Source organism: Kogia breviceps, chromosome 6 (genome assembly GCF_026419965.1).
Source record: "Kogia breviceps isolate mKogBre1 chromosome 6, mKogBre1 haplotype 1, whole genome shotgun sequence".
NCBI lineage: Eukaryota > Metazoa > Chordata > Mammalia > Artiodactyla > Physeteridae > Kogia > Kogia breviceps.
Window position 1 is genome coordinate 57,578,793 of NC_081315.1, and position 18,292 is coordinate 57,597,084.

At 42.3% G+C, this 18,292-nt stretch overlaps 2 protein-coding genes across 3 annotated transcripts in view; both read right to left on the reverse strand.

Annotated features, from left to right (window-relative positions):
* Positions 1 to 2,608, reverse strand: part of NUP54 (nucleoporin 54) — a 39,390-nt gene extending 36,782 nt beyond the window's left edge. Inside the window, exons 1-2 of one of the 2 annotated variants that reach the window (XM_067035850.1) lie at positions 2,418 to 2,575; positions 1,560 to 1,721 (exon numbers count right to left, since the gene is read on the reverse strand). In XM_067035850.1, the coding sequence (XP_066891951.1) occupies positions 1,560 to 1,721; positions 2,418 to 2,484 (229 nt within the window). In that variant the 5' untranslated portion in view covers positions 2,485 to 2,575. Of the gene's footprint in view, positions 1 to 1,559; positions 1,722 to 2,417 lie in introns of both variants that reach the window. The other variant, XM_059066872.2, reaches the window with a different exon arrangement.
* Positions 2,609 to 6,495: 3,887 nt separating this feature from the next.
* SCARB2 (scavenger receptor class B member 2) overlaps positions 6,496 to 18,292 on the reverse strand; it is a 68,718-nt gene continuing 56,921 nt past the window's right edge. Inside the window, exons 8-12 of the mRNA XM_059066873.2 lie at positions 17,890 to 18,008; positions 16,414 to 16,487; positions 15,014 to 15,065; positions 10,689 to 10,847; positions 6,496 to 9,200 (exon numbers count right to left, since the gene is read on the reverse strand). Coding sequence (XP_058922856.1) covers positions 9,162 to 9,200; positions 10,689 to 10,847; positions 15,014 to 15,065; positions 16,414 to 16,487; positions 17,890 to 18,008 — 443 coding nt within the window. The 3' untranslated portion in view covers positions 6,496 to 9,161. The remainder of the gene's footprint in view (positions 9,201 to 10,688; positions 10,848 to 15,013; positions 15,066 to 16,413; positions 16,488 to 17,889; positions 18,009 to 18,292) is intronic.

The following is an 18,292-nucleotide window of genomic DNA, read 5'->3' on the forward strand; positions in this document are numbered from 1 at the left end:
GAACATTGTTCCTAATCTTTTTCATTACTTCTAATTTTCACAGAAAAACTAAGATATATTCTGAATTGGCTATACAATAAAAACATTGGTATCTTAACATGCTCCGTAATATGAAAATGTTTATTAGTAAGAATGGATCTGCAAAGATATAAAATTAAAAAGTAAACAAGAATTTCAATCAGCCTTTTGCTGAAATTGATGAACATACATAAACATACATAAAAGTAGTTAAAACAGTTATATTATCACAACTCAAAACTTCACAGTGATAACTCCAAATGAACATGAAATCAAGCAAATACCAACAAGTTTATTTATTACTGTTGAATTATGAGCTGGGTGGGTTTGTTCGGAAACACAAACTTCAAAATAATGTTTCTGTTTTACCCAGTGCCAATTTTAAGCAAACAGGGAAAAGTAAACATACCAAACAACAGTGATATGTGATCACTTTAAATATACCTTAGTGATATGGATTGTTTAATCTTTGGAATTTCAAGTATTCTTCAAAACGTTTTCGAATCAGATTGCCAAGGTCATATTCACACTGCAGTAACAAATAACTGCACAAAATGCCAGACTTCCCAAATATGTCATAGGGAATAAATCATGCTTACCAAATGCATATAATTGGCATGGGCATAAGTGGCATATGTAAGAGAATATGAATAATAAATTCATATACGAGCAGCTGAGGAACAAGGCTTTTCTATAGCGTCACTGTATGCAAGGTACACATAGACCTATTTTAAATTTATATATATGTGTATATATATATATATATATATATACACACACACACACGTTATAGTTTGTGTTTTGCAGAATTTCCAACGAGCTTCAAACAATCCATATAGATACCAGAATCTTAATAATTACCTTTTTGAGTACAAAGACGTCTAGCCTATCTTTTAGATGTTAATGCTATCTGACAATAAATTAAATTGCTCTCTCTGATCATTTCTCAAAAAATCCAGTAAAGAACTGGGGATTCTTTCTATAATTGTGTTACCTTATAGAAATGTATCCTAATCTGCTCAGTTGGCCAAAGAAACACATTATTATTACTGTACAGGTTAAAAAACAAGACAGGTTGCTGCTGTTCGTATAAGACTTGTTTCTCTCAGGAAACACAAGGACAATCAAATGAAATTCCAATGAAAGATGCAGGAAAAATGGAAAAAAATGACTGCAGGAGTCCAAGAATTCCAGGAAAATGGGCCTGACTGTTGAGCTTATACTTCGAAAGAGATATCTAATAATTTGGAAGATATATTCTACTCAAAATAAAAATCCATTCCAAATACTTATCACTTGGAAGGTATATTCGGTTCAATTAAATGCAAATTTAACAAAGGAACTTTATAACTTGCAAGACTTCCCCAAACCAAATCTTTTAAGAGAGTCAAAACTTGGTAAAAATGTTTTTGACTGACATTAGTAAATGAATTTCCTTTCCTTGTTAGACAAGTCGCTGTTCTTTCCCAAACTCTGGAACAAAAAAATATTCTTGGACTCCAGCTCCCAACATTCGTTACACAGACGACCCGCATATCTACCTGCACTTGCCAGACTGTTACCAAAATTGAACGGAGTCGCCGAGGTAGTAGAAACACCGAAATTCCCAATATTAAAGTTCACTGCAGGATTAGCAGTTAATCCGAAACCCCCAAAATTAAACCCACTGGCGGTGGAGTTGGCAGTCTCAAGCCCACCAAATCCTGATAGGCGTGTAGGCAAAGAAACAAACAGAATTTTAAAAGGGGGAGGGGGGGAAGAAGAAAGAAGAAAAAGAAAAGAAAGCAAGGTAAGGATTAGAAGAGTTTGCAGGAGGTTTCAAAGAAGTGAACAAAGACAAACCCTGATTTTTCTCCAAACGAGTTAAGAAAGCCGAGGAGGCGGGGACGGGAAGGAGCAGGAACGTGTAGACCCGCAGCAAGAACCGAAGGGGCCAGGGCCGAGGGAGCCGCAGAGCAGCGCCCAAGGCCCCCCAGCCCTGTCCTCTACGAGCCCAGCAGCGGGAACCAAGCGAGCGTTCCCGCCCGTCCCGGACGCTGAGGTGGGGAGGGGTGAGTAGGGTTGGGGAGGGAAGGATGGGTTTCCGGCAAAGGGTGAGAGGACCCGCCTCCGGTCTCTCCGAGTCCGACTCCCGGGCGGCGGGAAACGAGCCCTAGGAGGAGAGGGCCCTGCGGGGACCCACCCGCAGCGCGCGAGCTCCGGGTTGGGCCTCCATTCTCCCCGCGGCCTACTCAGGAGCCGCCTCCGCCCGCTCTGCTGCCGCCCGCCCTTTTCCGAAGCCCCTAAAGTCTCCGCGCGGGCAGGAGACCCCAGGATCCCCAAGCCGAAGAGTCTCGTACCGAAGGGCTGGACCAAAGGCCTTCCCTCCTCCCCGGGAGAAGGTCCGGGTACTCACTCACCCGCGGGGGCCGCGGTGGCTGCAGCGGTACCAGAGGTGCCCGAGGGAGCCCCAAAGTTGAAGGCCATGTCTTGGGAGCAGGGGCCCAGGGTGCTGCTCCCGCGGCACTCGGTGCACGCCGCTCTTCGATCCGCGGGGAAACCACCCCCGGATCTCCGAGTTCCGCCTCTTTTCTGGCCTAGCCTAAGAAGCCGGAACGCCTGAAAATCGTAGGGGGGTGGAGCGTGGAGAGGGAACGCCCCCGGCCGGGCTTGCTTCCAGGGGTCTGTGGCTTCACGTGGTGTGGAGCGTCGCAACCAACGTGAGACGCTGGGAAGCTCGCCGTGGCGTGCCGCCTGAGAGCCCTTAAAAATTGGCTTTAGGGAGGCCCCTTGGAAAAGATGTGCAGCAGGCTGAATATCAGTGTCCAGTGAAGCCAGGGTAGGAAAGAAAGCTAAATCCTTCTTCTCCATAGTGGGGAGACAGTGGATAACACTAAAACTGAAAATTCACGAAGCAGCATGTCGCTTAAAGTCATGGGGTAATGGTGGGGAAAAGAAGAAGAAAGAAAGAAAGAAAAAAGAAGAAGCCTAAAAGAAGTGCCTCTGAGAATGATGTCCATTTAAGGGTTTTGTTTTGTAGACTTCTTGGTAGAAACTTTGTAGAATTATTTGCTTCTTAAATCTATGTGCTTCTGTAACTTTAATAAAAAAAAACAATAAAGTCATTGTGTCTATCGAAATTAAAATTGTCTTTGGACCTAGCAATGCTACTTCTAGGAATTTATCTTGTAAATGATTTGGCAAAATTAATGGAATACAAGGTTATAGGTTACAGCATTATTTATAATAAATGATTGGAAACAGTGCTTTGTTTAAATAGTTGCATTCATACAAAGGAATACTATTCAGCCAAGTAAAGCTCTTTATGTACTGAAAAGAAAGATCTCAAAGGTAAATTATATAAACACAATTTAGAACACTGTATATGGTATGCTACAATTTGGGTGGGAAAAAAAGAGGGCTAGAATATGTAATTACATATATTTGTATGAAATATTCCTGGAAAGATATATTTTTAAAATGAATAACATTGGTTGCCTCTGAGAAGATGAATTGGGTGGCAAGACGATGGGTGGAGGAGGACTTTGCAGTATACACCCCATTTAGTTTTTGAAAATGTAAACGGGTTACCTACTCATACAATTAAAGAATGCTAATAGTGGTCATTGCAGAAGTCCCAGTGAGAACGCTGATATTCGGATGAGGACGGCAGGAATGGAGACTGAGGAGCAGGTAGACTTGATGATTGATGGGTGTGGAGAGGCAGGCAAAGAGGAGTCTAGCAAGAGTCCCTGGGTCCTGGCTTGTACACTGTGATGCCGTTGGAATTTGGGAGGGAGACAAGAAAAAATGAATTCCTTTCTTTACTTACTGGATTTGAGGACAACCTGGCTGAGGATATCCAGCTGGCGCTTGGGTATGTGGGACTGAGGCAGAACAGAGAGGCCCATGTTTAGGGTGTAATTGAAGTCTGGGAGCCAATGAGATTGTCAGGGAGAGAGGATCAAGTGAGAGGATGCAGCTGAGCATCAGTAATTAGACCAGAGGAGACAGCCCTCAAGAGAGCCTGCGAGGAATAAGAAGCAGCCGCCAAGGCAAATCACAGAAATTATGGATGGAAAGGGAGAACTATCTCAGATGGAAAAGAATGGTGACTATTTCTTCAGGAGGAAGCCATCCCTGATCACCCTTTCTAAAATTGCACATCCCACTCCTGTCACTGGCTGCTTTAATATTCTTAGCATTACCACCACCTATTTATTGCCCCCCAGCCCCCATTTAATGTTAGCTCCATGAGGGCAGCAAACTTTATTTACTGGCTGTGTCCCTAGTGCTAGCAGAGTGCCCACCCACATGATAGGCCCTTATTCAGTACTGTGGAATGACTGAGTGATTTCCTTGACATGTTTCTCTCCCTTGCCTTTCCCATTTTCATCTCCAAGGCCTATATATTTTATCTTTTAAATATTTCTAAAATATTTCATTTCCACCGCCATCTCCCTGATTCAAATTACTGTAATCTCTTGCCTAGACCAGGGATCAGCAGACAGCCCATGAGCCAAATGTGGGCTGCTGCCTATTTTGTACACAGTTTCGTTGGAACACAGACATACGCATTTGCTTACATGTTGTCTATGACTGCTTTCATGCTACAAGTACAGAGTCGAGTAGTTGTGACAGAGAGGCTTGCAAAGCCCAAACTATTTTCCAAGTGGCCCTTTACAGAAGAAAAGTTTGCCAGCTCCTACCTAGACTACTGCAGTGCAATGAGCAGGATTCATTCTAGGTTGCCTGGCAAATGAGCTAGCTGTGGCTGGGGGTTCCTCCTTCTCCTAGGGGAGGGGAAGGGGCTGCACCCAACCTTATGTCCCACGTAACTGGTGTGTTCTTCACCCCAGCAGTGGAGGTTGCAACGTTTCATGGGCAGCCCAAGTTCAAACTGCCCCTTGTTCAGTTGCTTGTGGATTCCTCCATTGACAATACTTCGCCCTAGAAAAAGGTGGACTAGAAAGAATATGCCCTCTGCACTGAGACCAAACAGTGCCCTGGCCCTCAGCTTGCCTCACCATGGGATGACAGGAAGATGGAGGGTCTGTGCCTTCCTTTTTCCTTAATTTTTTCCCCCATTAAAGCCATTACTTGACCTATGCTATGTATGTGGCTTTGTGGAATTCACCCTGCAGGCTAGTGCATGACACCCAGACAAGATCCAGTGGGGACCCTAAAGGAACCACCAAACACAACAGCCTGCTAACTGACCTCCCTGTATCCACGTTGACTCTATTCCAATTTATTCACCCTGCAGCTAGAGTGAGTCCTTCTAAACAAACCTGTCATATCTCCCATTCCACCCCCACCCCCCTCACACACACACTGACCAACAACCCAGTTCACACTTCAATGGCTTCCCGTTTGCCTTGAAAAGGACCAAAACCTTTGACATGGCTCAATAAGGCTGCCTTTCTCTTCAGCCTCATCTCCCACTATTCTTCTTCCTTCTCTGAATCCCAGCCAAATATTTTCTCAGTCGCTTGTAACATGTTCCTTCCTGCTCCTGGGCACCTCTGGCTACCTCTGTCTGAAATGCTTCGCTTTGCCTAATTAACACCTATTCTTCAGTCTCAGTTAAATGTTAGTTCCTTGGGCGAGCTTTCCCTCAACTCGGAGTCAGGTTCCCAGAGCGTCATGCAACTTAGTTGAAAGTTTACATTTATGATCAAACAAGGAGTTTCTCCTATGACAGAAGCCAGTTAAGCAGATTTGGGATTCCTAGGAAGCACTTATGCTGAGGTTCAAGTGTCCTTAATACATAAGGACATTTGTAACACTGAACTAAATATTTTATGATTGATCTGCATTTGCTCCGACTTCAGAAATAAGTTGCAATATTATTGGGATGGGAAAGGTTTTAAAGGTAATCTAAACTTTTGGATTAATAACTTCAGTCCAAATGTCCACAGAAACAAAGGTCTGGTATTTCTCCAACAGCTCTCTGGTCTTGCTGAGCCCTCTGGGTGGACTTGTCTGCATTTCAGTTTGCGTTTACCTGGAAGCAGACCTGAATAAGGATGTTAGTGCAGGTAGATTATTTGGTTGGAAGCAGCAGTGAGGGGGTGGGTAGAGTGAGACCGGGGATAAAGAAATGATGATAGGAAGCAGTTTCTGGTGTGGGCAACCCTAGCTGAGGAACCAAGTAGAATGAGCCTGAGAACTGTCCCTCTGGGACTGGGACCCTTGTCAGCTGACTCTTGCCCCCTTTGATTGAGCCTCAATACATAGGAGTATTAACCCCCATGCTCCTGAGGGGCTTCCGGGGCTCTGGAGAAAGCTCTGAGGCAGAAGAGCACAGTGTGGGACCTGCTTGAAGTGGGGCTTGTCAGGCTGCCTGTAACCGTCCACCACAGCTGAGCTGAAATCAGAGGTGGCCCAAGGGTGTGGCTCAGGCCTGAGTCCATCAGGAGGGAGAAGAGCATTTTTCAAACGAAACTCCATAGACCACTGAACATCTGATGACATAACACACAATTTGCAGTGCAATTTCATAGAAAGTTTTTTTATTAGTGAAATATTTCATTGCATTAAGGGTAGAAATAAACATGTCAAGGATCACATGAAAGGAACCAGCGGTATAAACTATAGGAAGAACATTCTGGTCAGCATTCTCTTTAATAGCCACAAGCAATTAATCCTAGTGATAATGCCCAGAGGGCCAAGGATGGTGGTCACCTTTTACAGTACTCTTATCTTGAGCAAGTGAAATAAAAAAATTAGCCTCTCTTAAGTGAAAAGCCCGATAAAGGTTAGTTGTGTAGTACTTGGTCTACCTGACCATTAGTGAGCTTTCTAGAATAAAGTCTAGTGGGAAAAGCCTGGAGCTGAAAGTGGCAAAGCCCATTTCCTGTCCTGTGTTCAACTCCTAATTTTCCCTGAGAGAAGCGAGGTAACCTCTCTCTGTTTGGTTTCTCCCTAAATTGAGTATCATAGTACAGGACACTGTATTCTTTGATTGTGACAATCACAAAGCCTCTGGGGACCTTTCTAGGATAATGGCTCCACAAAAATGAACGTGAGGAACTGTTTGTTATTTCAACCTAAAACCAAATAGGTACATTCATTCTTCTTAACCAATCTATAATCTTGACTGCAGTGTATGGGTTTGCCACAGATTTTTCAGAAGGAAGATATCAAATGTGAGTTTTAAGCCGAGTGACTATTAAGAATCATGAAAATATTATGCTTTTGGCCTCCCTGTGTGGGATTCAATCAAAAGGTGTACATCATTAACTGTGATATTATCACTCATAGTGTTTAAAAATTTCCTCCTCACAGATGATGGTATTCTGGTAAGAGAATGAATCAATGGGTATGCACTGACTTATCCGTTTTATTAATGTGAATAAATGGGTGCATAACAGAATAAGATGTGCCAATTATCTAGTTAAATATTGATAAATTAAAAAAAAATCTAGATATTTGGCATTATTGAAGACAAAATATCTTCAACTTAGCTTTTCACATTTCGGTGATTTGGGGTATCTATAGGTTCTATCTTAATTTATAGAGAAACTGAGAGTTTAATGAACTGCCCCTTCAAAAAGGGAAACATTACAAATTGCTTTAGTGTAGAGAGTAGGAAAATTGGGGCAAGGAAACGAAATGATTTTTTACCTCCATACAGGGATCAGAAGTTGTATTTGTGAAATCTGTGGCTTTTTCCCCTTCATTTGCTTACACTGAAACCCAGTTTTAAACAAAAAATCCTGCAGAATGATTCAGCTGTTAAGAAATTATCTGTGCACTTTGCCATATTAACTGTACAGGTTTCTCAATCAAAAATGAATAGTGCACGTTGAGAATCAAAGAAACTGCCTTTAAATATGCTTGAATTCTGTGACAGCTGATGGTTCCCAATCCTGACGTAGGTTACAGTGAAAGCCAAGAGGTCTTCTGCAGAGAGGTGGCTCTGCTTCTGGTCCCAAGGGACCTTTCTTAAAGGCACACTTCCTGTGCAATATTTTAAAACACCATCACTCTGTCGGCAAAATGATTGTCACAGGAAGTGTAGGGCACATTTTTCTGTATTCAGTGAGTGATAGTGAGACACAAAACATCAGAAGGAACTGAATCTGAGAAAAGAACAACTTATAAAAACAATTTCAAAGTTACCAAGAAGACTGCCCTAGAAGAAATGTCTCTTTAGTGTAGTCAGAAATTTAAGTGTAACTTAGGCTGTGGATAGATGGGTTTTCTATATTTATAAATCATTTTACAAATAATCACTCAATAGTATTGTAATTGATACAGTCACAATTGGCAAGGGTGATTGGGGAAAAAAATCAGTTACTGATTACATTCTCCCAGAAACATGTTTCCACATCAAGATCATTTTGACTAAAAAAATAACCAATTACCCACAAATGTCATAACTAGTATTCTATTCTATATGAAATATCTGTACTTGTCCTCGCCAACATCATTTATGCGTTCTCCCAATTCACAAAAGTATAAGTCAAAAATCCTCAGGTGCTTGTCACTATTGACTCATGGGTAACACCTCCACAAACCCCTTCTCTGTTTGATTCCTACCCTGTATGAAAGCTGTCTGAATTATTTTCCTGGAGGAATTATGAACTGGAGATTCGCAAGAAACGCAATATGCACCTTTTCAAAAGAGGAAATTAGATGCATTTGAATGATATTGGAATGAGGCTTACCATTTTACCCTGCATCCCCAAAATCTTATTTACTTCTGTTTTGTGGATGAAATGAATGGAGGAATACAACATCAAACAGTATTTATGTATTTTGAGCACAGAGTTTGGTGAATGAAGAGTAGTGAATAAGGTTAGACCAAGTAGCATTAACAAGTGATGCACAGACATTATAACCACGACAGTGGTCACCAAATTCTGGAGCTACCAGCACCCAACAACAAAAAAATTACTATACCAGAGTTTATTAAATACTTGCTAGACACATGAAAAACAAAACAATTTGTCAGGGACCACAGGATCCTAACGGCCAACCAGGTCAGCCTGTTCTTGAACCTCTGCCAGAGGGTGCTCATCACGCAGGCACGGGGTCTCCTCCCTCCTCTCACACCAGCTCACAAGCCTGTGAGGACGCAGACAGTTGCTCCACTGTCGTGGTCCAGGTCACGACAGCTCGCACGCTTCCTTCCCCAAGCGCAGCCCATGGTTAGGTTAGGTTCGTATGAGGGGTGCTCTTTCGTCTGCAGTTCCCTGAGACCAGGTGAGAGAGGACAGTGAGGTTAGGAGATCACGTGACCAACTTCTCCCCAGATGTGAAGAGTGGAGAGAGGGGTGCAAGGAGGGGAAACTGATGGGAAGACTGTCTTCCCAATCACCCAGTCACCTTGGCCTGCTTCCTCTTGCTGTTTCTTTAACATTCAGCCCTAATCCTCTCCAGGAGGCCTGCTCTGACACCCCTACCCTGACACACCCCTACCCCAACACTCCTTGTGTTGACCTGGACCATAAGCCTCATCACACCCTATGGAATTTCTCTCCTTCAGTTGGAGGCCCATCAGAGAACAATGTCTCAGAGGTGATGGGTGCTCAGTAATGCTTGCTTGTTGAATATGTGAAGATGGCTAATTGTAGGAACAGTCATAGTATTTACGTGGGCTTTCATCTGTGCCTACGAAAATCTCAGTTGACAGTACAATCCATCTTACAGTGACTGTAAGATCAATCCATGGATAGAAATGGAAAAATCGTTGCCTCACACCTAATTCACGCTAACGTGATGGGCATAGCTTGAAAGGCATACTGGAAGCACGCAGAAGACAGGGACATCTGAGCTTATATGATTTATACGGTTTTAGCCTATTTCATTTCCTATTTCACATTTGCCTCAGACACATAATGGAGGCAGTGAAGAGAGGGGAAAAAAGTCTTTATTGCAAACAGAGAGGCTGGTGAGAATTTAAGAAGGGCTCATTGAAGGTGTTAAGACCCCTGGGTTGGCCTGATGGTCACTTAGGGAAGCCAACCTAACCACTTACCCCACCCATTTGGGGCTGTTCCCACCCTTGCAGGAGAGGAACTACTGCCCTGTGCCAATCATTTATTATGCAATGACGACTCAGTGGTACGTATCTTCTGATAAACCAGGGATTCTTTCCAAGCAGATCTCTGGCTGCCTTGCTCTATAATTATGGAGCTATTTTGTCATATAACTAATATTTATTGAGCTCTTTCTAAATGCTTACACTGGGCCAAGTGCTTTATGTTTAAAATATCATCAAATCCTCACAAAAAACTCCTAAGCAAGTTATCATTATCATCCCATTTTACAGACAGAGAAACGAAGGCACAGTTTCTGGGGTCACACAGCTATTAAGTGGCCAAACTGGGATTTGAACCTGGGTAGTCTTGACACCAAAGCCCGGGTGCTTAGCTGTTTTATATTCTTCCTCTTTTTTTTCAGGTTATTGGCAAAGACATAATGCTTTCTCCCAGGGGTTCCATTCCCACCAAGAAAGCCTGAAATACTGGAAAATACCATTCTATCACCCCCTCACCTTTGACACACTTCCCTTGCCTCTCATTTGGCTCAGCAGTAATATAACCATGAAATCACTGTGCCCAGCATAAAACCTCAGAATCCACCCTAATAAGCCCGCTGACAGCCCTTCAATGAAGCACAGCTGAAGTCCTCAGGGAACGTTATTCAGTAAGGGAGACATTCCGCCAGCCACTGCTCACCTCATCCATGGATCCCTGTCCTCTGCACGCAAGCCAGGTGAAGATCAGACCAAAGAACACACCCAGCGCCATGATAATGTAGGGTATGTTGGTGATGATCAGAGTAGTGTTAATCACAGACTTCAGTCTACTTGCAGTCTCTTTATCAATGAGAACACTCTGGGGGGAGGGGCAAGAAAATAGTATTCCTTTGATTACTGAATATCCAGGGTGTAAAGTTTTTTGCTCTATCTTTCTTCCAAACCATTAAACACAATTTGGGTATGTCCTCCTGTTAGCAAACCAGAGAAAAAACTGAAAATCCTTTTATAAGTTAGAATAACCAGATGGGGCACTTATTCATTGACGTCTCTTTTCTCCTGAAGACATGTTTTACTCAAAATTGGTGGGAAAACAAATAAACAAATGGGACCTAATGAAACTTAAAAGCTTTTGCACCGCAAAGGATACCATAAACAAGACCAAAAGACAACCCTCAGAATGGGAGAAAATATTTGCAAATGAAGCAACTGACAAAGGATTAATTTCCAAAATTTATAAGCAACTCATGCAGCTCAATAACAAAAAACCAAACAACCCAATCCAAAAATGGGCAGAAGAACTAAATAGACATTTCTCCAAAGAAGATATACAGATTGCTAACAAACACATGAAAGAATGCTCAACCTCATTAATCATTAGAGAAATGCAAATCAAAACTACAATGAGATATCATCTCACACCGGTCAGATTGTCCATCATCAAAAACTCTAGAAACAATAAATGCTGGAGAGGGTGTGGAGAAAAGGGAACCCTCTTGCACTGCTGGTGGGAATGTAAATTGATACAGCCGCTATGGAAAACAGTATGGAGGTTCCTTAAAAAACTACAAATAGAACTACCATACGACCCAGCAATCCCACTACTGGGAATATACCCTGAGAAAACCATAATTCAGAAAGACTCATGTACCAAAATGTTCATTGCAGCTCTATTTACAATAGCCAGGACATGGAAGCAACCTAAGTGTCCATCAACAGATGAATGGATAAAGAAGATGTGGCACATATATACAATGGAATATTACTCAGCCATAAAAAGAAATGAAACTGAGTTATTTATAATGAGGTGGATGGACCTGGAGTCTGTCATACAGAGTGAAGTAAGTTAGAAGGAGAAAAACAAATACCGTATGCTAACACATATATATGGACTCTAAGGGAAAAAAATATCATGAAGAGATTAGTGGTAGGACGGGAATAAAACACAGACTTACTCGAGCATGGACTTGAGGATATGGGGAGGGGGAGGGGTGGGCTGTGACGAAGTGGGGGAGTGGCAGGGACATATATACACTATCAAATGTAAATTAGATAGCTGGTGGGAAGCTGCTGCATAGCACAGGGAGATCACCTCTGTGCTTTGTGACCGCCTGGGGGGGTGGGATAGGGAGGGTGGGAGAGAGGGTGATGCAAGAGGGAGGAGATGTGGGAGCATGTGTGTATGTATAACTGATTTAGTTTGTTGTAGAGGGAAAACTAACACACTATTGTAAAACAATTATACTCCAATAAAGATGTTAAAAAAAAAAATTGGTGGGAAAAAGGAGGGGGAAAGTATTCAGAAATACTGAGATAATATCATCTTTTCTTTTGTATCAGACAACTCCATGTCACCCTTCAAAATCCAACTCAGCATAACTTCCTTCCAAAAGTCTCCTTTGGCCTGGTTCAAGGCCCCTTTTCTGCACTTCCATCTCACATTCTAAAATCTTCCATCACTGTCTCCACATTCTGCATTATAACTGTCTTGTTTACTTGTCTCCTCCTGACTGTGAGGTTCCTGAAGGCAAGACTTTTATTTCAGTCAACTAAACACTGGGTATAGAGCCTGAAACACAGTAGGTGCTCAATTAATGTCACTTGATTAGATGAATGAATGAATGAGTGAATGAATGCAATATTCCAACAATGGCATGTGGAAAGCATCATTTCTCTCTTGGTTGGATCTATACTGATCGGGACCAGAGGTCTAGATAGAAAGTGTTCAGGGAATTCTTCAGGCTAAACAGAATTCCAGATAACTAAGGGCAAAAGTATTATCATCTTAAACTGTCATGGGTGAGGTATCTGAAGAGCTTAATTCTATAAAAATTATTAGCAACAACTGGGACTTTGGACTTAATTTAGGCTCAATTTGCAGATGAAGGCCCATTGTGGTCAGAGTCTCCTCCTCCGGAAAAAAAGGGGTGGGAGGGCTTCCCTGGTGGCGCAGTGGTTGGGAATCCGCCTGCCGATGCAGGGGACACGGGTTCGTGGCCCGGTCCGGGAAGATCCCACGTGCCGTGGAGTGGCTGGGCCCGTGAGCCATGGCCGCTGAGCCTGCGCATCCGGAGCCTGTGCTCCACAATGGGAGAGGCCACAACAGTGAGAGGCCCGCGTACCACAAAAAAAAAAAAAAAAAAAAAAAAAAGGGGTGGGAGAGCAGTCTCTAAGGTCACTTCCAGGTCTGATGTTTTCCTTTTCTAGAGAAGAGAAAAGTCAGGTTCTTTCTGGGAGGGAGTAAAAGCACGAGGTTTCACTCCATCATTCCCTGGACTCAATCTAGTCTTTAACAAAAACTCAAAGCAGAAGTTAAGGAGGAGGGGACTTCAAATATGGTGCAACAATGAACGTAAGCTGGCAGAACAGGGCCCTTCCACACTTTCAAAAAGCCCTCCCTCCATGGCTCTCCCCACAAACAATAACTGTAATGACCCAGGAGCAACTGCAAATAGGTCCTATAAATGGTAAATATTGCCTGAATTCTTCCTATGAAACAATAAAAGCCTTGTCTTAGAACTGTAATCACAAACCCTTCAAAAGTTTATCAATGTGGCTACCAACATGATGCTAAGTTGAAAAAGGATAGAAAACTGTATCTACCGCATGGTCTCAGCTACGTAATATTAAAACCAGAAAAATACTGAGGCAACATAAGCAGATGTCAATTGCACCTTTCTCTGAGGGATGGGCTTGCTTATCAAGCAGTTTGCTTTTTAAATACTATTTTCAATTTCCTGAGTTCTAAAGAGAGCACGTTACTTTCACAAAATGCGAAACATCAAATTATTTTTTACAAAGTTGTTTTGGAAAAAAAATTTTACAACATATTGTTGAGGAAAATAAAGCAAGTTAAAAACAATTTATCAGGAGCTTCCCTGGTGGCTCAGTGGTTAAGAATTCACCTGCCAGTGCAGGGGACACAGGTTCGAGCCCTGGTCCGGGAAGATCCCACATGCCACGGAGCAACTAAGCCCCTGTGCCACAGCTACTGAGCCTCTGCTCTGGAGCCCGTGAGCCACAACTACTGAAGCCCGCGCACCGCAATAAAGAGTAGCCCCCGTTCACTGCAACTAGAGAAAGCCCACGCAGCAACGAAGACCCAAAGTAGCCAAAAATAAACTAATTAATTAATTTTTTAAAACACCAATTTATCAGTCTGGCTCAGGTTTTGTGAGAAGTCATTTGAATGTTCCCTTTTCTTGCTAATCTTTGTTACTAAATCTTCTACAAAGAACAAATATTTTTAGGGGAGAAAACTCATAAAACTTTAAAAACTGTTGCTGTTAACAATGGGAGGCAGCCAATCATGAATTTGAGGGGGAAAATTCTGCAATTTTCCCCTCAAAACTGGGTGAAAGAGAGAAGGGAAATTGAGGAGATATAACTACAGTAAATGTTTTATGTGATTCAGAAAAGAATTTATCACAGGTGTCTTGAATAGTGGATGTTTTATGAGCTTTCAGAATATGCTTTACAAAACTTTAATTTATGCCTAACAATTAGGGATAACATTTCTGTGGACACACTGTGAAAGAAATATTTCTCGAGAGAAACTCCATTTGTTTGAACTAAGACAGGAACCAGAAAGTAGAAAAGACTCTATGCTATGATGAAGGATAAGGCAACCACGTATCACTGCAATTAATGGGCATGTATCACATTGTATTTAATCATTTCTCAACCACCCCATGCTCTTTTGTACTCTCTTTTTCTCCTCAACTGATGAACGGTAAACTAATTACCTTTGCATTTTGTTTCTTACATAACCAGCTTCCCAGAAAGAAGTTTCACCCAAATAATGTTCTTGACAAGGGAAATTTCTTTCTGTCGTTTTCAAATCTCAGACACAGGAAGATTCATGTAAACATATAAACAGAAATTTTCTGAGGACAAATAGGTTTTAAAAAATCACCTTTGCCCCTTTCTCACATCTTAAATTACACATAGCTACAATCGCAGAAGTAGGAAGTTCCCCAGGCTTCCACAGGTAAAATGTACCTGTGGCTCCCTCCCTGGACTTACCTCATTGATATACATCACTGGGAAAACCAGGGTTCTAATATTTCCCGTTTCACTACAAACACAAAAAAAGAGACTATTTTATAGACATCCTCATTATGATGGCACACTGGCCTGGCAAGACAAGTTTATATGAAAATGCCAGCCCAGTTATTTCATTAAATTACCTGGAATTTATGCAGACCTCTCATTATATTTGCAAACACATAGTAATCAGCAGTTCGATCACAAACAGTCTAGCAATTCAAAGTGTTGCATATTTATGTAAAGTGTGTTTAACCAAAACACAAGATGCCGAAAGTAAATTCATCAAAACGATGACTATACTCCCAAGAGTTATTGGAGGGGAGGTTCCAGCAGAACAATGCTGTTATTCCTCAGAATGTTTTATAATCAGGCTACTCGGTATTGTCTTTACAAGACCCTGGAGCAATCACTTACTGAGCATTTACTATGCACCAGCTCTGTACCAGGTGTCTTGGGAACATTATCTCACTTAATTCTCATGGTAGTCCCATGCAGTAGGTATTACTGTCCCAGGCTTAAGACAAGGAGATGGTGGCTCGGAGTAATCTGCCCAGGACCACCACGAGGAAGTGGTGGAGCTAGGATTGGAATTCCACTTTTGATTCTAAGGCTCTAGATTGTAACTACTAACTTACACTCCCTCAGAAATACACACACAAAATTCATCCTTACAAATCACATTTGCTTCCTAGAAAGAGCCCAAACACACGTACTTAAACCTGGCAAATTTTATGGGGGGAGCCAACCAAGTTTGAATGATAGATAGGCAGACAGAAAGATTAGATAAATATAGATATATTGTAGGTATGTATTACAGTTTTGCCTTCTGTTTTTTCATTCAACATGGAATGAAATCATTTTCTCAATTTCCACTGAAAAGTCTGAGCAGGAGACTATACTTGAGAATCCTAATTAAGTAGATGGAGTGTGGGTACACTGGACTCCAGAGAGTATTTAACCATCCACGGGAGGGTTTGTGGCTGGCCTGGGTGGGAGCAGTGGAAAGAAATGGAGGGAGGGAGGCAGCCAGAGTCCTGGTGAGGGAAATGCTTAGCAGAGTGGGTAAGAGCAGACTCTGTGCCTCAGTCTCCTCATCTGTAAAATGGGGGTAATACAGGGTTACTGTGAGGAACAAATGAGTATGTATGTAAACTACTTAGAATAATGGCTGATCCATGGAAAGCATTCTATAAGTGTTTGGTTAAATAATAACTTCCAAGACCAAGGCTGCCCATGACAATGCTGATTGTGCCTCATCCCTGAAGGGCAGGGTGAACAGACTTAGAAGTGGGCTGTACCCCTCTCGACATCAACCCCACCAGAAAGTCAATGTAGCAAAATCACCCTCTGCCTCTGCAGAAACAAGCAAAACTTACATAAAGTCATCTAATTTTTTGACATAAACGTTGATTTGGAACCTCTTGGCTGCTCTTAGGATAATTCCAGTCAACTGTGAATCAGAGAAGTAGAAAGAAAATGTTAGGATTTATTAAAACCAAACACACAGTTTTTGTCGCTAGAGCACCGTTTCTGTGTGGTTCTGATAAACAGGGCGGCCACTGCCACATTTGCTAGGCACAGTGGGATGAGGGAAAACTGTTCCCCAGGGCAGAATGAGAGCTGTGGATTGTGTTAGGTGCCTGGTAGACCAATGTTTCTCACACTTTACTATGCATGCGAGTCCTTGGGCCCCTTATTAAAATGCAGATTCTGATGCAGGTCTGGGTGGGGCCTGAGATTGGGCAGGATGCTGTCACTTTGAATAGCAAAGTCCTAGAGGACCCAGGCAGGAAGGAGATCCAGCAGATACCCTGTCGGGTCTGGGTTTCCAGGCAGAGGGCCAGAGTGTTACAAGGAGGATGTGGTCACAGCCAGAGAATGGTGCCCACGTGTGGCCAGGCCCACCCAACAGAGCCCGGAGGACAGACGCAGCACTGTCCACCCATGGCCACGCCACCTTTTGCACCACGCGGGTGGGGCTGTGCCTCACCCTGGTGACAAGTGGTTTGGCTACTGAAAAGGAACTGACTGATGGCTAAGAGAAAAAAGGGAGAAAACCACACCTGACCTTATTCACAAAACGATAAGAGCACCGATTTCTCAAATATAAATGCAACGAGTGTAGCTAAGAGTGAAATGCCCATAAGTTGCTGTGCTCAAGGAATGTGCTGGCTCTTCTGTGACTGTTCCATGCATGCATTCAAAATCCCAAGAATGAAGATATCTCACCTTTAATTCAGTCCCTACAGTGAAAGGTTCTCACATTGTGAAATGATACTCACATCCTTTCAATATGGTTTTTAGGTTTCCTCCTCTATGAATACGGGATTAGAGTATGTATATATTTGATGTTTTTTAAATTAATGATGTCATATAATAACTCTCAAAAGCACCTGTATAAAGAGTTTTGCCAAAAGTGACTGAAACTAATATATATACATTTAAATTTCAACCAAAACGTTCCTGGCAGGGAGTAAGCAGAGGAATATCTTCACCCTGCTGATCTGTGGAGGAATGTGTGTGTGTTCAGGTCCAGTCTTTTGGCAACAGACGACTGACCAGGTTACCTGGGTCTGATTCCAGTTATTTCCAAGGATGGGACTTTCACCGTTGCTTTTTCGTTAAAGTGGGTTTGCCGATATTTCTGCATATTAGCTCCATACAACTCAGCCTTCTAAATACAGTGCTATGAGACTCTGCACCATATCACACTGAGCTGAGCTCCCTCCACTTGAATATGTGAATGAAAGGAAGACAATACACTTCTCAAGAGTACCCAGGACTAAGCTGGTGAACACTGTAGAGACAGAATAAAATGTATGTTTTTTAACCAAAAAGACGTGTGTACTCACAGGATTAATGTCCACAAATGTCTCATGATATTCCTTATTTGGGTGCATGCCTTCTATGGCAGAAACAAACTTCTCATCTGCTTGGTAGAAGTGTGGGAAAGACATAATAATAGGTGCACCTGCATTTTGAGGAAAACAGAAATGAATAGGTTCTTAAAAGTCTAGGATGAATATATAGTTCCTGACCACAGATCCAGTTTCTCAGTGGGGGGAAAGCTATACACAGAAAAGTTGGGTCGGGGAGAGGGGCAGGCTAAAAGTATATTCTACATCTCCTAGTTTGCGATTTATACTTCATCTTCTGACATCTCATTTATCCCTACATTATTTTATATTATAATATGATAATGAAGTCCTGGCTAAATCATTTATTCTTCAACAAACATTTGCTGAACCTATAATA